Below are 23296 nucleotides of genomic sequence, written 5' to 3'. Positions count from 1 at the left end.
TAAGACAGAAATTGTGTGTATACTGATACCCACAATAGTGATTGCCTTCAAATAATGCTAGAAAAAAGAAGTTACAGTTAAATTGCCAAGCCCAGTATTGTCATGTTCTCAGGTGTAACATTGACAAATCTTGTAACTTCTCTTAGATCATTATTATAAAAAATGAGCAGCAGCAGCCTAAACGATGTTTGGTTAAATCTAAAAACAATCACTCCAGAAAGCAACACATCAGAGCTCCCATAAGAAAATACATTAAATACCAGACTTGTACAGGGACTGTGAAATTGCTACACCAAGCAAAAAACAAATCTTTGCATTTTAAAAAAAAAAAACGAAATTAAAAATTCAAGTAGTTCTCTTCCTTTAGAAATATACAATATTTCAGAGGGCTATACCTTTAAGAAAAATACAATGTTTGCTTAATAAGTTTATTAATACCATTTTCAATTATCAAAAACAAAGGTTTTCTCTTCCTACAGAATTTATATTTGTGAGAAAAGGAAAGGACTGCATCTTAATGAATGGAGTCATTCAGATTTGCTAGTAGCAATTTATCATTCAGGTATTTTTAACTGAAGAAAAAGAAAAGCATTGGAGAACTAAGTTTTTCACTACAGAAGGCAATTAGGCAAAAACAACTTTTAATAAATGCAGCTTCATAAAAAAGTACTATATAACTCCTACCTACTTATGGCATAGGCAGTATTTGAAAAGAGTTTATACGGTTAAAAATGTGTCTTCCATAAAATAAATAATAATGAATTTAAACAGTTTTGCATAAAGCAAGTTAGTTTAAAAAATTAACTGCATTGCAGGTGTCTGTAAAGCTAATGGAAAACAACATTATTGCTTAGACCTTCATTCTGTAACTTGACAGACATTTCTTTACCATTGTATTAACCACCATTTTATTCAGAAAATAGAGTGCAGGCTTCATGAAGTTTCAGGAAAAAATATATAAAAATGTACATAAACAGTAATTAAACCCATTTTAAGGGACAGTAAACATTTTTTGGCTATATCATTCACTTGTCTGACTACCAAACCTAGACCAATTTACTACAAGTTTCAATTACACTAATTTTTCAGAGAATTTTTTTTACATATTAGAATGTCCTTATATACAATAGGTTTATTTTGTTCTAACTGGTTTATATCAATTAAACAAGTAACTTTTACTTAAGGGAAACATTCTTTGCCAGGTACAAGAAATGAAGTTTAAAGAACTGTACTTTCAGAAGATTAGAGACTGAATTTTATAAGACATTAGAAATATTTATATTACATATATACATATACACACACACACATACACACACACACAGTCTATACATACTTACATATATATGTAGTTTTTAATTAAATAATGTCTGAATGTTTGTAATCAAAACCTGTTAAGTATCTCTAATAAATTATTTCCTAAATTGATGACAAAGTTAGAATCTCTTATCGAATATCTTTAAATTAGCTTTATAAGTTGGTAGCAACAGTTATTTTTAATCCTTTGAGAATTTTAATTCTTTAAAAATTTTAAAGGTTTAATGTTTTTCACATTTCGGATTATATAAAGACTATACTAGTGTTTCTTATATTATCTCAGATATTATTTCTGAGCAAAATTTATGTATATAAATATTTTAATGCAGAATATAATATATATATATATATATATATATATATATATATATATACACACACACACACACACACACACACACACACACACACACACTTTTATTTTATTATTATTGTAATTTAATTTGGTAGAAAGCAGTTTCAGAAAATACTGTAATATGCTAAGCTCTAAAAGAAATTACTTGCAGCATTCAAATGATGAGATGAAACCAAATATATTTTATTTTTTGGGGTTTGCATTACTATTATTAAAAACTAACTAACATTTTTATTTCCAAAAATTACCATTATTTTGCCAGCCACAATAATAGCTTTTCTTAAATATTAAAACATTTACATTTCAAGCAAACTTGGATAAAGAGAAGGTTGTTGTAACATTTCAAATGAGATTGAGGTGTTTTATTGAAGAATAATAAAATATTAAGACCAGCAGTAGTGACATTCAGGTTTATTTCAAACTAAAAATATTTCCTGTATCTTTAAATATTCAATTTGAAAATGAAACATTCAGAAAGAAGAACAAATATAAATGCAATGATATTCACAGTATCGCTACAATGCATTTTATCCTACCAGATCGCTTTCCTCCTCTTCAGCACCATCAGTTTTCGGGTCATCTTTTTGTTGTTCTTCTTCAGCTGGATTAAAATCTTCCATCTCAACCTGTATTTAAAATGCAGAACACAACTGTAAGCAGGTAAGAGATTCTTAAAATAGTGAAGAAATGACTATTTACAAGCATCAAGTGATAACTACTAGAATGGCACTTTCAGATGTAATATTAGTTTTCTATTTTTCAAGCAATGGAAATCAAGACTAAAATAAAAAAAAACATTTGCGTGCAAGTGGACGTACAGTATAACAGCAGTTGATCAGGATAACACCAAAAAAGCATATATACCTGCTAGTGTGATGCATATACTGGCACTTGGGTAGCATATTAATATCTTAAACAAACCAGACTATGTCATTATTGCATCCTTGTTTTTAAAATGCATTAGATAAATAGATTGATATAGAAATTAATTTCTCCCAAGGGGAAATTTGGCTTTTAAAAGAAGCTCTTTACATAAATACATAAATCGATACATATATAAATGTATTCACAACATACTTCAAGAGTAGGTTTAGCACATTTATGGTCTTGTTTTTTAAAACATGCTAGAAATATGAAGAAGAAAAAAAAACTTACTGGATCTAACAACATGGATTTTAACAACAGTAGTACACTTTACAAAACATCCAGGGTAACACAGACAAACGTGGCCCTAGTACATTATGGACGCAGATTTTCATTCTCATTTATTCCTTTTTTTGACAGAACTTTACATGAATATATGTTATGGTTAAGGTATTTCTTAATTTCAACATGTTTGGGTGAATTAAGAAACTCAAACATGTTTTCTTCATTTTCCTAAGAAAAGTAACACATTTCTGCTTCCTTGCTTTTCTTTATACAAATGTGTATAAAGGTAATATATTAAATTATCATTTATAATTAAAAAAAAAAGACTACAAAGAAAGAATTATGACAATACAAATGTTTAATGTGGGTAACTCCAAGAACCGAGGCTAGTTTGAAATATAGACCAACATTAATTCAAGTTCAAGTTCAAGTTCAAGTAGGCATTAATAATGGAAACAAAATTTAATTATTAGATGTTATTTAATTTACAGTAAAAATATCTATAAACCAATGAAAACTGAAAAAGCAAAAGCAGTAAACAATTTAAGGTTATAAAGAAAACAGTGATTCAAAAGTTTAAATTAAAACATGCTTGAGTCACAAAAGAACTCATATAAAGAGTATATTGAAAAAATTGCCTCTTATCTTTTGGTGATCTTTAGAATAATAATAATAATAATAGTAATAATAATAATAATAATAATAATAATAATCACTAGTACTAACCTCCTCAATAGCAGCATCTTGCAGTAAGGATCGAATATCCAATCGCACCATGTGACGGGGAGCAGTCTCCCAATGGTCAGCCATCTGTAAAGATATCATTTATAGAAAAAATAAACAACTAGCACTGAAATAAAACTGGACTTTACACAGGAATTGGCATGGGCAACTAAGAATTTGACTAACTGTTTGATAACTAGCACTCAGATAAACTTTTTCCAGTGAAAAATCAAAGCTCGCTTATCCCAAAAAAAAAGAAATGGTCAAACAACAAAATGCTAAATGCTACAGCCATTTCAAATACTGTAATTATCTGGTTAAAACATCATGCCCTCTATAAAAATTAAATCAAATGAATGCAAGTTTTACAGCTAAAAAGTCCATTACAACAAAGAGACACACTTTGGTCAAGAGGTAGTTTAAAGGTAAAAATCTAAATCTAGCCCTGAAAGGTCTGATAATTATTACAGAAGTGTATTTTAAGAAAAGGGTGACCTAGCTCTTTACTAATAAATACATTTTATTAAAGACTTGATTCCTGTGGTTAAAGTAACCAAGATAGGCAAGTTAAGGACACAACAAAGTAGTGGAGCAAAACACCATATTGGGACAGCTCCTAGAGATCTGCTCCAAGCAGCTTTCTCCCCCGTTTTTCATTTGCTTTTGTAACTGGGTCCTTCAGCTACAGAACTGTACCTAAACTCTGAAAACATTCGATCACTACTAGCTTTGTGGCCAACTAGTCAACATGATAAAAGGCCAGTAGCCCTGACCTCCATGACAATGAAACATTCTCCACTAAGTGCACAAAGTCTCTTAACTGCACTAACTAGTTTGCCAATTGTGCAAACAGAAGTGTAGAGGATATCACTGCTGGTTATCTTACAGAATATCAAAATGTTGCTTGATAAGAATGACTCTTATGTGAGTGTATTATTCCTGTATTTTTTGATCAGTGCTCAATACTACCCAGCCTCACATATTGAATGAAAAATGTAACAATAGTACTGTTAATCTTTCTTATCAAATTGTTGATTCAGCATTGTCTTTTCGATCAGATGCAGATAACTGGGGTACGCAACATATTTTTAAGGGTCATTAAATCATTTATTAGACCTGAGGGAGGAAAAAAAATAATTTTCCATTATAAAGTATGCTGGTATCTTTATGGTTATATGATGCATATCAGTGGAGAATGAAAGCCATTACTTAAATTAAGTGTGAGAAGAGGGTTTAGAAATGGTGCATGAAAATGATAATCTAGGAACTCTATTTGATCAAAACCAAAACTGAAATTGTAATACAATCTATATATATAATTCACTAAGTCCATGGTAAGCAAGACGCAGCCCCGCCCACCAACAATTCACTAAGCAGCCGACCATGGCACGCAAGACAGAGACCATGGGATACACACGACAGAGCTCCGCCCGCCAACTCTACCCCTCCTCCCACGTCATGGGATACGCATGACCGAGCCCTGCCCGCCAACTCTAAACCTTCTCCCACGTCTATTACCTTCACATTGTTTTCCTTTTATTTCTAATCCCGTTCAACAACTATATGGCGACATCAACTTCTCAACTGTGACTCCGGAGCAACTCAATACGCAAGCTATATTAAGCGTCACCAACGAAGACTCGCTACACCTTAATGAACAAGTACTGAAACTTATCCCTACCGACGAAGTAACTTTCACCAGCGTTGACTTCATCGTCACAGACGATCCTGCAAGTCAAGTTTCACTGGCATGCCCCCACATAAACTCTAACCCTCCTCCCGCGTAATGGGATACACATGACAGAGCCCCGCCCGCCAACTCTAACCCTCCTCCCACTTCCATTACCTTCACATTGTTTTCCTTTTATTTCTGATCCCGTTCAACAACTATATGGCGACATCGACTTCTCAACTGTGACTCTGGAAAAACTCAGTTCGTGAGCTATATTAAGCGTCACCAACGAAGACTCACTACACCTTAATGAACAAGTACTGAAACTTATCCCTACCGACGAAGTAACTTTCACCAGTGTTGACTCCATCATCACAGACGATCCCACAGATCAAATTTCATTCCCCGAAGAATTTCTTAACAGTCTTACTCCCACTGGCATGCCTCCGCATAAACTCAAAATTAAAATAGGTTCAGTCGTCATGCTTCTCAGAAACCTCCTGCCAGCAAGAAGTCTCTGTAATGGCACAAGACTTTCTGTTACTACCATTCATCGCAATGTACTGGAGTGTAAAACTATTGCAGCTGCTACCTCACAAACTGTACTTATTCCTCGGATATCCCTGACCCCATCAGATTCAAATTTGCCTTTTACTTTTACACGCAGACAATTTCCTGTGAGATTGGCCTTCACAATGAATTAATAAGGCACAGGGCCAAACTTTCAAAAAGATACAGTGCATCCAGAAAGTATTCACAGCGCATCACTTTTTCCACATTTTGTTATGTTACAGCCTTATTCCAAAATGGATTAAATTCATTTTTTTTTCTCAGAATTCTACACACAACACCCCATAATGACAATGTGAAAAAAGTTTACTTGAGGTTTTTGCAAATTTATTAAAAACAAAAAAACTGAGAAATCCCATGTACATAAGTATTCACAGCCTTTGCTCAATACTTTGTTGATGCACTTTTGGCAGCAATTACAGCCTCAAGTCTTTTTGAATATGATGCCACAAGCTTGGCACACCTATCCTTGGCCAGTTTTGCCCATTCCTCTTTGCAGCACCTCTCAAGCTCCATCAGGTTGGATGGGAAGCATCGGTGCACAGCCATTTTAAGATCTCTCCAGAGATGTTCAATCGGATTCAAGTCTGGGCTCTAGCTGGGCCACTCAAGGACATTCACAGAGTGTCCTGAAGCCACTCCTTTGATATCTTGGCTGTGTGCTTAGGGTCGTTGTCCTGCTGAAAGATGAACTGTCGCCCCAGTCTGAGGTCAAGAGTGCTCTGGAGCAGGTTTTCATCCAGGATGTCTCTGTACATTGCTGCAGTCATCTTTCCCTTTATCCAGACTAGTCTCCCAGTCCCTGCCGCTGAAAAACATCCCCACAACATGATGCTGCCACCACCATGCTTCACTGTAGGGATGGTATTGGCCTGGTGATGTGCGGTGCCTGGTTTCCTCCAAACATGACGCCTGGCATTCACACCGAAGAGTTCAATCTTTGTCTCATCAGACCAGAGAATTTTCTCTCTCATGGTCTGAGAGTCCTTCAGGTGCCTTTTGTCAAATTCCAGGTGGGCTGCCATGTGCCTTTTACTAAGGAGTGGCTTCTGTCTGGCCACTCTACCATACATGCCTGATTGGTGGATTGCTGCAGAGATGGTTGTCCTTCTGGAAGGTTCTCCTCTCTCCACAGAGGACCTCTTGAGCTCTGACAGAGTGTCCATCAGGTTCTTGGTCACCTCCCTGACTTAGGCCCTTCTTCCCCGATCGCTCAGTTTAGATGGCCAGCCAGCTCTAGGAAGAGTCCTGGTGGTTTCGAACTTCTTCCACTTACGGATGATGGAGGCCACTGTGCTCATTGGGACCTTCAAAGCAGCAGAAATTTCTCTGTAACCTTCCCCAGATTTGTGCCTCCAGACAATCCTGTCTCGGAGGTCTACAGACACTTTCTTTAACTTCATGCTTGGTTTGTGCTATGACATGAACTGTCAACTGTAGGACCTTATATAGACAGGTGTGTGCCTTTCCAAATCATGTCTAGTCAACTGAATTTACCACAGGTGGACTCCAATGAAGCTGCAGAAACATCAAGGATGATCAGGGGAAACAGGATGCATCTGAGCTACAATTTTGAGCTTCACGGCAAAGGCTGTGAATACTTATGTACATGTGATTTCTCAGTTTTTTTATTTTTAATAAATTTGCAAAAACCTCAAGTAAACTTTTTTCACGTTGTCATTATGGGGTGTTGTGTGTAGAATTCGGAGGAAAAAAATGAATTTAATCCATTTTGGAATAAGGCTGTAACATAACAAAATGTGGAAAAAGTGATGCGCTGTGAATACTTTCCGGATGCACTGTATGCCTGTATCTGCCAAAACCAGTTTTCAGTCACAGACAATTGTATGTTGCTCTCTCCAGAGTTCCATCTTTTCATTCAATTACAGTCGTATCCTCAAACCCACCCCATTTGGACAACTGTGCCTTTCAGGAAGTGTTCACCCATCAATAAATAATTATGCGCGGTGGCTAGTCATTTTTATTTATTACCTGCTTAGTGCTTTTTTCTCTCCAAAGTAGGATTATTCTGTTTTTTTATTTTGTTGTGTTTCGGTCTTTTATCACTTCTGGCTAAATTGCCTATTACAGGCCCTCACCCCAGGCCTGGTTCGAGGCAGAGGCTCCAGTAATCCCACACAGGGTGGGGCACTCTTTTTGTATTTGTAGATCTGCATCATTAGGGGCTGTGAATTGTGTAATTTCAGCCTTCCACAAAGGTTAGAATAGTTATCCAAAGATTGTTTATAACACATAAATGCATCTGAAGTTTGTGAAAGTTTAATCTGTTATCTCTGTGCTTTTTGTTCTTGTCTATGTTAATGTAACTGAGAAGACACATTTCATGTTTTCTTGTATGTCCCACACTTTCTTGTATGTTACATTTTATCACATACATAGTGTGCATTTTTTAATAATAAAAAAACTAAAGATTAACAAAAAGAAAATATACAGTGGTATTCAAATAATAAATTATACACAATGTTCATTGCTAACAAAGTAGTTGAATTCAGAGGAAGGTGTACCAAAATGATGTTATCATGACCACTTCTAATGACTACTGTTTTTTTTTTTTTTTTTGCTGAACACCACCCCTTCCTCCACTGCCACTTGACCATATAAGTGTACCTTTAGAGACTTGAGGAAGAAAAAGAAAACACACATATATAATGACTTAACTTTTTCTGTAACTTGTATATTTGATTAATTCTTATGTACTATTTTCAGCATGTCATTTTATTCATTCTTATTTTCATCTACTCAATTTGTTTTGTTTTTTCATGAAACATTTTCATTGCCATCTTGGAAAGCACTTACACAGTGTTTGTAAGAAAATGTGCTTTAGAAATAAATGTTGTTACAATTCAAAGAGAAATACTAAAATAAGACTATTTAAATTATGTTACTAGTGGAGTGTCAGCCACACACAATGGGATTTGTACCCTTTCAAAATGCCAACTGGAACCATCTTGTTACCTAGTGAGAAACTGGCAAGTAAATAAAAACAAAGAATTACAAAATTAATTCAGACCTTTGCAATGTCCTTGAATTTGCGCCCATGGATATTTCGTTTGGCACAAGTCTGGTTGTCAGCAGTGATTTCTGCCAAATACACCTAATAAATCAAGAAAAATAAGAATTGTATGCAATTAGACAGCAATTGTTTTTTTGGCAGAACATTTAAGTAATTATAATGAGGTTAAACAGCCCCATAATGAAAACAATTTTGGAAAGACAGTAGAAGTTTGAAAGATTTTTAAAAATAATGTCTAAATTTGCATTTACCTTTCACAGTGACAAAGTAGTTAAGAAGTTGACAATTTATAGTTCACAGTTTATTTAAACCTAACCACCTCTCATTCAGAAATCAACACAGCCTTAATCTGTTACATGACTTAACTTTTCAAGTTTATCTGTTTACTATTACTTCACCATCTTCCTTTCAGAATCCTGTCATATACAGCATATATCTATCGTTTGTGCTGGTTTGGACATGTGCAGAGGAGAGATGCTGAGTATATTGGGAAAAGGATGTTAAAGATGGAGCTGCCAGGGAAGAGAAAAAGAGGAAGGCCTAAGAGAAGGTTTATGGAAATAGTGAGAGAGGACATGCAGGTGATGGGTGTAACAGAACAAGATGCAGAGAACAGAAAGGTATGGAAGAAGATGATCCGCTGTGGCAACACCTAATGGGAGAAGCCAAAAGAAGAAGATCTATTGTTTACCTGGAAAAGAGATGGCAGTAGGATACACTATGAGAAGGCAACAAGTTAGCAGAGGCAGTGTGATGTTCTGGGCAATGTTCTGCTGGGAAACTGTGGGTCCTGGCATTCATGTCGATGTTAATTTGACTCGTAAAACCTACCTACAGACTGTTGCAGACAACTACACCCCTTCATGGAAACAGTATTCCCTAATGGCAGTGGCCTATTTCAGCAGGAAAATGTACCCTGCCCTGCCACACTGCACAAAATGTTCAGGAATGGTTTGAGGGCCATGATAAATGGTTCAAGGTGATGAGTTGGCCTTCAAATTCCCCAGATCTCAATCTAATCAAGCATCTGTGGGATGTGCTAGAACAACAAGTCCGATCCATGGAGATCCACATTCAAACTTACAGGACTTAAAAGGACTTGCTACTAACATCTTGATGCCAGATATAAGAGGACATCTACAAAGGTCATGGCTTGATGGGTCTGAGCCACTTGGAGGCACAAGGGGGACCTACACAATATTCAGCAGGTGGTTTTAGCATTGTGTCTGACTAGTATATAACCAAGGTAGCAATAAACAAAGTATTTGTAGTCACAATGTTTTTTAGTGATGCAATACACAATTAAGGTGTTCAGTGAGTTTTTTTTCCAGGAAAACTAGGACTAATCTTTTTGTGAGGATCAGGTAACAAACAGGGAAGCAACCTGACATTTCTCGCAAAATGCAGACAGAAAATTCACATGAAAACAATGAACTGGAAAGATAATAATAATAATAATATTTATTTGTATAGCACATTTTCATACAAAAAAGTAGCTCAAAGTCCTCAAAGATGGGAGAACTCTAATGGTAACTACTAAAATATGCAGAGCATGAGAACTCAGTTTATGCCTGAGTAGAACATTTTCACCTCCCCCAAAAGGCCTGTCTAAAATCTTTGATCTACTGCATCCTCAAGATGTGCTGGCAGGTGACTCAGTCTGTTACACTCTTCTTCAGAGAGAGAGAGAAAGTGAGAGAGCACAAGAAAATCTAGGTGGAGAGAAGAGTCTTGTTGTTTATACACTTTTGAAACTGGTTAAATTTTATTTATTACAGCAAAGATAAAAATACAGCTTTTCTACTTTGTAATAATGTGTAATATGTCAAAATTCCTTTGTAAAAACACAAAGAATATGCCACTGTATTAAAAGCAATTTAAGTAACAAGTTTGCCTGTCACAGATGGGTCAGGTTTGTAGATTTTTGTGATCCGTTCATGCAACCCCTTCATATTCTGGCTTGTAAGGAAGAGATGCAAGATGACTTATTAAATCTCAGCTGAAGGTTTAAAAATTAGGATGAAGATTCTATGGTCTAATGAGACCAAAGCCGGACTTCTGGGGCCAATGTTAAGTTGTATGATTGACAAAGATCTATCACAATATATCAATGCTGAGAACACATTTACATTTAATATTACTCAAGTATCTTACCTCAAAGCCCTTTGTTTTTGCAGCACTCCAAAACTGGTCAAAATATTTCACTCTGTCATTGATGGCATCAATAATAATAAAGGGAAAAAACCCATCATCTAAAGTTTTGCGAAACGTTTTCAGCATACTGCTTCGATAGGTATCTTCCATTTCTGGCTCATATTCATATTCTAGAACCTGTTACGAGAAAACAAGATCAGATATTGTACAACTGTAATCTCAAATGACCTAATAACATCAGATAACCATCATGCAAAATTAATGAATTACTATATTTAGTTATATATTAGATTTAGCTATTCAGTATATAATTTTGGAGATGCAGTTAATGCATTATTAATCTTCTACTAACCAAAAATAACTACACAGCCAATTTATTGTCTTCTATTATATATAGTGACCTTCATACAAATAAGAAAAATAATCTCATGAACTATGGCAAAATGTACCTTCTTTTTGACTCTTTTCCCTGTGTCAGGGTCCTTTTCCACTTTTTCAACTTCAGTCATAAAATAGTCATCCAACCCAAGAACTCTAGGTGGTGCTCCTCCAAATTCAACTTCCTTATCCTAAAACAGAAAAAAACCGAACATTTTCATGTTGAAAATCAGCATGTGATAAAGTACAAGCCAAAAAGCCTTGGTGGTTTTTTCTTGTGCTTTTAAGAACATTTTAATTTTAGCATATTTTTAGTGATCCATTGCATTCAGAGTTACCCAAATCATTGAAGATTTACTTCGTTTTGAAGAAATTTACTGAAGCTTCTTGAATCAGTTGCACATTGAAGATTAAGGAAAATAACACATATTTGAAGGTATTTTTATTACTGTTATACCTAGTACTCTGCAATATGCTACTTTAACTTATATTATATATTATTATATATTATATTATATATTATATATACATTTTTTGGACGTGGGCAAGGTATGCCCATGTTACAGCAACTGAGAGTGCTTGTGCATACTTACATAGTTCTGTTTTCTAACAATTGTTAGTGAAGACCTATTGAAAACTCACAACCATCCAGTGTTTTTGTGCATTTACTTACAAAAGTACATTCTACCAAAAGAACATTATGGATACAGGCTACAGAAAACACAGAATAAATTAGGAATGAAAATTGTGATCAAATTTCATAATCAACAGTCAACCCATACTAATCAAATAAAAACAATTAAAGAGGGACACCCAGCTTAAAAATAACACAAAAATTATGCATTAGGAATGGAAAATGGAGTTTTAACATTAAGTGAAATATATCACAATGTTCCCTCTAATTTTTAACAGGCTAGTGTGCAAACAAAATCTACATTCTACATATTTTAAACAAAATTAAAATTTGTATGCTACATAACTAAAACCTAAATGAACCCTACCTTGTGGGCCTGTGACTCCACAACACATAATAACACATATAATGTAATTATACTGCAATGACTATAAAACAACTCATGGAAGATGAAATAATGCAAAATTGAAATCTTTAAACTATTCTTAATAGATATATTAAGAAATATTTTAAATAGTTTCTATAGTTAGTTGGCTGTAAAAAAATTATTAAGGTTAGATAATTGAATACATGCAACAATACAATTTACAATATTTTATGTTTTATTGAAACTAGGGGGCTGCGTCCCCTTCTCGCCAACCCCCGGGTTTGGTCCTGTGGAAATACAATTTAAAGTGTTTTTTTTTTCATGGGAATTGTTGCATATGCTTTATGTTCACTTTTTATTTTAAAACTTCAGTAAAAACAATATTTGGAATTAACTTTTCTTCAAGATCGCATTGAATTTTGATTCCTTGTTTTGTCTTACAGCGTGATAATGCAACATATAACTGCCCGTGAGTGAATATTGTTTCTTCATCTCTTATAAATAAACCAACTTTTTCAAATATTTGTGCTTGCGATTTGTTAATTATCATTGCAAAAACTATTCTCACGGGAAACTGTAAACGTTTTAATATGAATGTCATATCAAGATCTCCTTTTTGCCCGAATACCATTTCGATTTCATTCAATAAAAATAAGACTTTCTGATAAAACAATCTACATGAAAGTGGGAATATCCAGAGCCAATGTAGCCGGTGGCATTGTTCTCAAGAAGTTGCGGATTTCTGGCCATTGTGGATTGCACATCATTGTAAGAAATAAATCTGGCCGACTGATAGTTCTGGATATTGCCATTGCATCATGATATAACTGTTGCAATGCTCTTGGCCTACCTTGATATTACTGCTTTACCTATTTTGAATTCGTCTGAACTATTGATATTTGAATTTTGAACGCGATCAATGAAACCTTGCATATGTTCTGTTCTAAGTTTAGCTTGATTCAATTTAATAAAGAAGAGACGATTAGCTGCAACTTTTAAATACGCAATAATAATGTAATGTTGTGATAGACGTTGAGTTGATAGAAGTGGGTTAAATACATGGGAACGTATTGCTAATTTTGACCCAAAATATTGTGTGGGTGTTATTCGTTTTTCTGAATGCATTTGTTTCATATTGTACAACCATCCTGTTACACCATCTGGGAAAAGCAAAGGAAAGAGTAAAGGGTCGGCATGTGTTGATGTATTTGACATACAGTAAATGACGAATCATACTTTGCCTTTGGACATACACAAATATCTACTCTGTCTTTGATATCTCCGACTTTCGAAATTATTATCGCTGACAATTAGTCACATGTGGGTTTATTATAAATGCGACTGATCTTTTGGATTCATATAGAAATCCAAAGAAAATTTCTTTGTCCGTGTTTAGCTGATAAATTTCTCATAAAGTGCAATACTTTTGGACGTTTGGATTTGTATCCATTATTGGCGGTATAATGTCTATTACGTCGGATCGTTTAACTCTTTCGATTCTATGTTGCATCGCTTCTCTGTGATCATAAAGATACACCTGACCAAATTGTGTTTTTTTTCTAAATTAAACTTGTCGTAGCTGTAATTGTTGCGGGAACACAGATTCTCATAGCATATGGTCCATTATTGTGTAAATCAATGTTTTGTGCATTGAATGATGCTAACGCGAAAAGATTATTGTAGACGCATATATTTTGCCAGTAGTGTTTGTGGATTTCACTTTCACCAAACAACAAATCTTTCAATTCTTCTACTAGTCTCCGACTTGAACTTTAAAGACTTACAATATCTATATACAGTAGGGCAAATAAAGTATTTAGTCAGCCACCAATTGTGCAAGTTCTCCCACTTAAAAAGATGAGAGAGGCCTGTAATTTTCATCATAGGTATACCTCAACTATAAGAGACAAAATGAGAAAAAAAATCCAGATATTCACATTGTCTGATTTTTAAAGAATTTATTTGCAAATTATGGTGGAAAATAAGTATTTGGTCACCTACAAACAAGCAAGATTTCTGGCTCTCACAGACCTGTAACTTCTTCTGTAAGAGGCTCCTCTGTCCTCCACTCATTACCTGTATTAATGGCACCTGTTTGAACTCATTATCAATATAAAAGACACCTGTCCACAACCTCAAACAGTCACACTCCAAACTCCACTATGGCCAAGACCAAAGAGCTGTCAAAGGACACCAGAAACAAAATTGTAGACCTGCACCAGCTGGGAAGACTGAATGTCATATGGTCAGATGAAACCAAAATAGAACTTTTTGGTAAAAACTCTACTCGTGAGTTGCATCCAAAGAACACCATACCTACTGTACAGCATGGGGGTGGCAACATCATGCTTTGGGGCTGTTTTTCTGCGAAGGGACCAGGACGACTGATCCGTGTAAAGGAAAATGAATGGGGCCATGTATCGTCAGATTTTGAGTGAAAACCTCCTTTCATCAGCAAGGGCATTGAAGATGAAACGTGGCTGGGTCTTTCAGCATGACAATGATCTCAAACACAACTCCCAGGTAACGAAGGAGTGGCTTCGTAAGAAGTATTTCAAGGTCCTGGAGTGGCCTAGCCAGTCTCCAGATCTCAACCCCATAGAAAATCTTTGGAGGAAGATCACGTCTTGTTACAAGATATTTTTTTTTTAAATAAGAGATAACAGTTCTTATACTACATTCCAGAAATTAAAAGTCCTCAAAAGTTTTTCTTTGTGATCTTTCACATATACTCATTCTGAATAAAATCTATCCAAATCTAGTGGTTCTCCACTCTGAAGAAAGCTCTTAACATGCCTCAGCATTTCTAAATTGTGCTATTGCTGTACATTCAAATGCAGACCATACCTTACTTTAATTTTCTGTAAATCTTTCACCCAAATGCAAACATGTTATTCATGAAATGTAATATGGAATTAGTATCCAGTGAATAATGAATTGTTTATAGAACTCTCCTCAAGAAGCCTGCTGTGGAAAATATCCTATGTGGTGGCAGGGATGCAGAAGACACTTTGACTATAACTACACTGACTTGTGGTGGATTACAGGACTGTACAATGAGAGAATTTAGATTTTTTTTGATATGATGAAACAAATAAAAGCCCAATTTACTATATCAGGGGTGGGCAAAGTCATTCCTGGAGGGCCGCAGTGGCTGCGGGTTTTTGTTCCAACCCAGTTGCTTAATTAGAAAACAATCCTTGCCAATAATTACATTTCATGGCTTATTAGTGCTTTAACTCTGCTATGTCAAGTCATTCTCATATCCTAGATTTTTTTATCCATTCTAAGGATATCAGCCAAATACGCTGAAGTATAAAATGGATGGGTAATTCTCAGTCCTTCACTTTTTTCTCTTCTCTTTCCTTCCAAGTATTTAATTAAACCAAATAGTGCACGATAAATACACACAGGTGTAAAGGGTAACAAGCAAAATGGATAACTGCTGGTTTCTTTTGTCATTTGCATCTTATTGCTAATAAGGAGCAATTAAAAACCGAGAATGCAGCTGTTTAAGACTTAAATAAGCAATAAGGGTTCAAAATCTTAATGGGGGAGATAACTAAAATGAAGCAGAAGTGTTTCTAGAGCAATAAGTGCTTCTTATTAAGCAATTGGGTTAGAACAAAAACCTGCAGCCACTGCGGCCCTCCAGGAATGACTTTGCCCACCCCTGTACTATATGATTTTTACTGTTGTGACCACTCAAAAATTTAACATATCCGAAAGAACTTTGCTTGTTTGAGAGGTTATTTGATGTTTTTGTCCATATTATAAAATTGCCTTTGCTTTTTATGGGAACGCAAATATTTTAATTTCTGCTACACAGTATTGTTAAAATTATGTTGACTATTTATATTTCATTTATGTTAGGTAGAATGCCCAGTGGGGACTGGGCGGTCTCGTGGCCTGGAACCCCTACAGATTTTATTTTTTTCTCCAGCTTTCTGGAGTTTTTTTTTTTTGTTTTTTCTGTCCACCTTGGTCATTGGACCTTACTCCTTTTCTATGTTAACTAATGTTGTCTTATTTTAATTTCTTATTTTGTCTTTTATTTTTCTTTTCTTCATTATGTAAAGCACTTTGAGCTACTTTTTGTATGAAAGTGTGCTATATAAATAAATGTTGTTGTTGTTGTTATTAAGTAAATGTAAAGAACATAGCTTGAGTTTCACTTACCCGAATTAATTTGGCAACATGTGTTTTTCCACTTCCTGGCAATCCTCTCATTATGATAACAATCTAGGAAATGAGAACTATAGTAAATCTATACAAGAAAATAAAACTGCAAAAGCTCTTCCAAATAAAAGCTATTCTACAAAAGACAAATCTATCCAATAAAATAAAAGCTGAAAATAAAACATTTTCTGATATTTTCTAGATATATGATTATACAAAAGTTGCAAAAATTATATTAAAATGGAAACAAAGAATATACAGCAGAAAATGAACAAAATGTCCCAAAACCTCTGACTGGATAGGAACATACAGTACATTAATCTGACAGATTATTATATCTGCATGAGTTTTTTCGGTCTAACTGTGCCAAAGAGGATGCACAAACCAGTCTGTATCTGCGTGCTAGTCAAAGCCCAGATAAATGGGGAGGGTTACATCAGGAAGAGCATCAGGTGTAAAATTTTGCCAGATTAATATGCAGACAACAATACAGATTTCCATACTGGATTGGTTGAGGCCCAGGTTAATAACAGCCGCCAGCCGGTACTTTTAACCAACAGGGTGCTGGAGGAAATTGGGCTACTGATGGCCGAAGGAGGAGAAGAAGAGAGGGTAGGTGTGTACAGAAGCAGAAGGAGAGGAAGAAGGTAAGAGAGTGGAAGTGAGGGTAGGAACTTTAGATGTTGGCGGCAAGAGTGGGAAGGGGAGAGAGTTGGCTGATATGATGGAGAGAAGGAAGGTTGATATATTGCGTGTGCAAGAGATTAAATGGAAGGGGAGTAAGGCCAGGTGGACCTGAGGTGGATTCAAATTGATCTATCATGGTATGGATGGGAGGAGAAATGGGGTAGGGGTTATTCTAAAGGAGAAGTATGTCAAGAGTGTTTTGGAGGTGGACAGAGTGATGATTATGAAATTGAAAGTGTGATGATGAATGTTGTTAGTGCACATACCCTGCAAGTTAGGTGTGCGATGGATGACAATGAAGAATTTTAGAGTGAGTTGGATAAAGTACGGCTGTGGTGAACTGCGGTGTTGTGGGTCCACAGCTCTCTTAGCAAAGGCCAGTTGTTTTATTTAAATAAAGAATCACCGCGCTCGCGGTTTAGCGAAGGGGCGTGGTGGCTGTAGCGGGTCTCAGGGCGATCTGCGGTGTGGGCGTTTCTCACCTAAGTGCACAGGTGAGGGACTTCCCACATCCGCGATTGTTCCTGAGACTGCTAATGTGCTGCAGCTGCTATGTCCTCTCGGCATTTATAGAAGCGCGAGTCGGCTAGGAGAAGAGAAAGAAGTGGATGAACAAGAAAGAAAAAAAAGGAAAGAGAAAGAACGGAGGTTGTAGGAAGCAATGGAGAAAGAGAGAAAGACGGTGCAGAAGAGCGAGCGAGCGAGTGTAGGCAGGCTCGCGTTGCGGCTGAACAGGGTGCTTGGGTGTTTGGCCGACACCTGAGGAGCAGAAGTAGTGGTCGCTCCTGCTGAGTTTTTTTTTTTTTTTTATTATGAAGGACGGGAGTGACTGGAAGGCGGATGACTCTCCCGGAAGGCAGTGGGAGTTGGGACTTGGGACGTGGATTCCCCAGCGTGTGAGCCCTGGTCGTTGGGGGATCCCAAGTCACTGTTTGGAGGAGCCTGCCGGAGCCAGGGATCGGTAAGGCAAAACCGAACAGCCGAAGTAGGCAGAGCAGGTCAGCTGCAGCTTGGGTGACTCCTCTGTTGCGGGACCCATTTGGGTGAAACAGGGGAGCCACCAGCAGTAGTAGAAGGATGCATCGGATTTTTAAAAGACAGCTTCCTGCACAACGTTTTAACCTCTGCTTTAGTGCTGGGCGGTATACTGGTTCATACCGAAAACCGTTTTTTATTTTTTTTATGATATGGATTTTTCTTATGCCGCAACACCGGTTTAAATTGCCTAAACGACGTTCGGAACGTGGCGCAGCGGGAAACTGTTCAAGTGGGGACCTTTTTCACTGCTACACCACTAAACACAGATTTGTTGCACTAGGGCTCTTTTTCACTGCTACACCACCAAATAGTGGGCGGTAGCATAGATATGCCGCGCGGTGAAAATGGACAGAGAGCCGAAAAAAATAAGTCACGTCTGTCGCCTGGAGATGCTTTAGTTTTAAAAGGTCAGATGTGTAAACACTGTTTCTATACTACTGGATAATACTGCAAGCCAAGTTGTACTTGTTTTATTTGTTTTCAATACAGTGTAATGTACCTGGGTATTGTGTAATATTGTGACGACATGTTGACTTTATTCTCGTACTTTGTCATTAGAGTAGAACATCGTAAACTAAACTTCATCGTAAAATGAATATTTAATTTACTAGATTTTCTCAAACCCCGTCATAAGTTATATAGCACATTAAATGCTTTGTGTTAAGTGTTCACTGAGCTTCTTAAACTGACTTCCTCTGCACTACGAGGAGGCACCGGCACCGGCAGCGATCACCGCACAGAATCCATTCACATGATATTCATGCTCTCTGAACATTTGGAATGCCAAGATAAATACTTGATATAAATAAATACTTGATATAAATTCTAAATTTTCAGAGAGCAGGAATATCATACAGTGAATGGATTCTGTATGGTGATCGTTGTCTCCTCTTAGTGCGGAGGAAGTCAGTTTAAGAAGCGTAGTGATTAACAACTGGGTCGGGGAACACAACACAAAGCATTTAATGTGCTACATTAACTTATGACGGGGTTTGAGAAAATCTAGTAAATTAAAAAATGATTTTAGGATGAAGTTTAGTTTACGATATTCTACTTTAATTATAAACTATGAGAATAGAGTGGAAATGTCGACTTTATTCTCGATGTATAGTTTTATTTTCTTCCCTGTGTCCGTATTTTTTTTTCTTCACTGTGACCCTAATACGATTCCGTAGGGCTGTACCACAAATACAATTATAAATGCAAGTTGCAGTTGTATTATTTATGTATATAGCTTAGCTTGAAGCAAGGTCCATATTAATGCAGTTTGCCTAAATGATAGTTCAGTTGGTAAAGATGTCATCACCAAGATTGCACTTGTTTTATTTTATTTTAATTTGGTGAATACTGTGTAATGCACCTGGGCTTTTGAAGCCTTGAAGTAATAGTGCAACTATCAGTAATAATACAATTATTTATTTTATTGTTATTATTTATTAGTTTAAATATTATGCAGTTTAATGATGGTAAAGTTGTTTAAAAAGTCACTTTAATGTGTCAGTGGACAGAGATTGTTAACATTAACAGAAAGTGTAGTTGTTTTACAAAAAATATTTATTTATTGTACAGTTCAGTGCAATACAACTTTTGACAAGCACTTCTGGATATTTTCCTAAGTATAAATACCTTTTTGGATGGTTGAAAATATGTTGTCAAAATTATAATTTAAGTTTTTGCAAAATTTGTTAAATAACAAGGTTCTATATTTTGACTGCATCTGTCACGCAATGTGATTTCCTTCTCTTCATTAGTGCCACCCCCTTGAAAAGTATCACTTTATGGGGCAATGCAAACCTGTATTAATACTTATGTGCACATTAAAATGTTTTTTTTGTACAATATACAATGCTCTTGACAGTGGAATAGGTTATTCTTAGCCAGTAATTGCAGTGGAAAATTTGTTTAAGATACACTCATGCATGGGAAAAAAATACCGTCAAATACCGTGAAACTGGGATAATTTAGAAAAATACCGTGATATAGACTTTTGGTCATACTGCCCACCCCTACTCTGCTTTTAAGGGATTGTTTTTTCTATTTATAGATTTTAACCTCCACATTTCTTATGGATTATTTATTGAACTTTGCACTGCTGCACTTTGTTTGAACGCTCGTTTTGTTTGTTTAATAAAAGCACTCTGCACATTTTTACATCATCCCCTTGCTCCATTGTTATTGCCTCACTGTCTAGCTCATCGGTGACATTACAGACGGTGTTGGGTTCAAGGGCTCCCTAACAGAGGATGGGAGCACGGAGCTGAACCCACATCGTCACATGAACACGTATTTTAAGAAGAGGGAGGAATATAGGGTGACGTACAAGAGTGGATGAAGATGCACATGGGTAAATGGTGGAAGTTGAAAAAAGGAAGAATACAAGGTTGACTTCAGGGAGGAGGTAAGACAGGCACTAGGTGGCAGTGAAGAGTTACCAGACAGCTGGGGAACTACAGCAGAAGTAGTAAGGGTGACAGCAAGAAAGGTGCTTGGTATGACATCTGGACAGAGGTAGGGGGGAAAAGGAAATCTGGTGGTGGAATGAGAAAGTACAAGAGAGTATACAGAGGAAGAGGTTGGCGAAGAAGAATTGGGATAGTCAGAGAGATGCAGATAGTAGACCTGTACTGATTGGCTAGACAGAGGGACCGAGCTGGGAAAGATGTACAGCAGGTGGAGAGGTGGAGTTATACTATAGAGAGGAGGGGAATGAGAGTCAGTAGGAAGAAGAGAGAATGCATGTGTGTAAATGAGAGGGAGGTCAGAGGAGTGGTGAGGATGCAGGGAGTAGAGTTGACAAATGCGGATAAGTTTAAATACCTGGAATCAACAGTACAGGGGAGTGTGGAAGAGAGGTGAAGAAGAGAATGCAGGCAGGGTGGATAAGAGTGTCGGGAGTGATTTGTGACAGATGGGTATCAGCAAGAGTGAAAGAGAAGGTCTACAAGACAGTAGTGAGACCAGCTATGTATATGGGTTGGAGACAGTACCACTGACCAAAAAACTGTAGACAGAGCTGGAAGTGGCAGAGTTAAACATTTTAAGATTTGCACTGGATGTGACAAGGATGGACAAGACTAGAAATTAGTACATTAGAGGGTCAGCTCATGTTGGATGGTTGGAAGATAAAGTCAGAGAGGCGAGATTGTACTGGTTTGGACATATGCAGAGGAGAGATGCTGATTATATTGGGAACAGGATGCTAAGGAAGGAGTTGCCAGGTAAGAGGAAAAGAGGAAGGCCAAAGAGGAGGTTTATGCATGTGGTGAGAGAGAACGTGCAGATGGTGGTGTAAAACAGCAAGATGCAGAGGACAGGAGAATATGGAAAAAGATGATTTGCTGTGACGACTCCTAATGGGAGCAGCCGAAAAAAGAAAATGATGATGAAGTTATTTGGGTCTTACGATTTTATAATATTGAGCATGCACAACAAGACTACCAAATACATTATATACAACAAAAGGCAAGTGATAATAGCCTCTTAGTAAAACATCAAGCTCTCAGGCAAAACAGGGTTCCTAGAATGCTGCTGTTAGATAAAATGAAGGGAAACTTCAGGCCCAAAGAACTGAAAACAAAAAGCATTACAGGTGACTGTACAGGTAGTTCAACTTCAGGAAAATTGTACATGCCTACTGTGGATGAATGTATGCCTGTGCAAATGTTAATGAACTTTTGCAACTAAGGAGAAACCAACTTTAAGGCAAAGATAATTAAAACAAAGAACATGGAATAATAAGACAACAATCTAACACTGGCATAAATACAACACTCATGAAAAACACTCATATTATCAAAAGGAACGATGTTAAAATAAGAGGTTCACTGCAGCAGTTCTCAACAAGCCAAACACAGAAGCAGCAAGGGAGACTTGCGTACAGAGGAAGTCACAAACATGCATGCAAATATCACAATACTGTATCATACACCATGTCATAAAATTTCACAGGAAATGTTTTTCATTTATTAGGTGGTGGATACTATAGCCTTTATTCTATATGTTTACAACTATAAAGAAATATTACCTATTATACAAATAATTAGAGGTTTTTTTTATGATATTATATTAGTTTACATCAAAGCATCACCAAAATGCTCACTCTCTCAGGGCGACTCTCTCTGCCAGGAGGTTTGAGGATATCATCAACATTCTTCATTTCTGGCTTTTTCTCTACCCGTGGCTGAGGTGGAGGTGGGTGGGGTACAGGGGGAACAGGTACAGGTGGTCTCTCCTCTGGGTAAACACGTTTTTCACCTGAATTTTTGATGACAGGAAAAAAAAAAAAAAGGATTAATAAAAGTACTTGAATTTCACTTTTAACAGCATTCATTATTAATTATTCTTTAAATATGGGAGTTTTAAATGCTCTGGAGGGATTTTCAGCATTGGTTTATAAATAACATTTATAAGTACTGTACAAGATGTCAAAGACAGATGCAAGAAAATAAAAACAAACTGAATAAAGAAAGAAAAATAATGAATAAGCAATAAAAAATGAATCACTGAGTTTACATAACAGACATTTAAATAATAAAAATGAATGACATCATCAACATGGACTACCTGATATATCTCAACATGTACACATACTAAATTTGACTGATATCTTTAAATTTTAAAAAACAAACTAAAAAAATAATTACATTTTAAAAATCCAAACTAAAAAAAATACAAACATTATATTGGTGTCACATGAACTGGTAAATCTAAGTATATTCCAGATTTTGTCATTTATAACATCTCATTTACAAACACATGAGCATGGTCAACAAATCAGTGTGTCAGGTTTGACATTTGAGGTTGTGAACTTTACATCATTTAATAATGCATACGGAAAATTAACATTAACATACACTGTATTTTAATTAAAATTAAGTGTCATTACTCATGATTTAATTCTTCAAATCTCTAATTTTTCTTTTAATATCCGTCTCCACAGATCACAATTTACATTTAAAAATCAATTCATGATTTCAAAATTCCTATAAAAAGTTTGCTGGGTTATTTTTCCAAATATGCCTCCTAAATGATCAGATTCC

General features: G+C 36.1%; 1 protein-coding gene across 4 annotated transcripts in view; it reads right to left on the bottom strand.

The window, feature by feature from the left end:
• The window catches only part of ylpm1 (YLP motif containing 1), a 139963-nt gene that overhangs the window by 68397 nt on the left and 48270 nt on the right, over positions 1–23296 (bottom strand). For all 4 annotated transcript variants that reach the window (XR_003718576.2, XM_051920190.1, XM_051920191.1 and 1 more), the window contains exons 11-17: positions 22357–22511; positions 16533–16595; positions 11424–11543; positions 10975–11151; positions 8818–8901; positions 3548–3631; positions 2209–2298 (exon numbers count right to left, since the gene is read on the bottom strand). Coding sequence is in view for 3 of the 4 variants with exons in the window: in XM_051920190.1 (XP_051776150.1) it covers positions 2209–2298; positions 3548–3631; positions 8818–8901; positions 10975–11151; positions 11424–11543; positions 16533–16595; positions 22357–22511 (773 nt within the window). In the remaining variant the exon portion in view is untranslated. The remainder of the gene's footprint in view (positions 1–2208; positions 2299–3547; positions 3632–8817; positions 8902–10974; positions 11152–11423; positions 11544–16532; positions 16596–22356; positions 22512–23296) is intronic.

This window comes from Erpetoichthys calabaricus, chromosome 16 (assembly GCF_900747795.2).
Source record: "Erpetoichthys calabaricus chromosome 16, fErpCal1.3, whole genome shotgun sequence".
NCBI lineage: Eukaryota > Metazoa > Chordata > Cladistia > Polypteriformes > Polypteridae > Erpetoichthys > Erpetoichthys calabaricus.
Note: the sequence above shows the minus strand (reverse complement) of the source record. Positions and strands in the feature narration are given on the sequence as shown.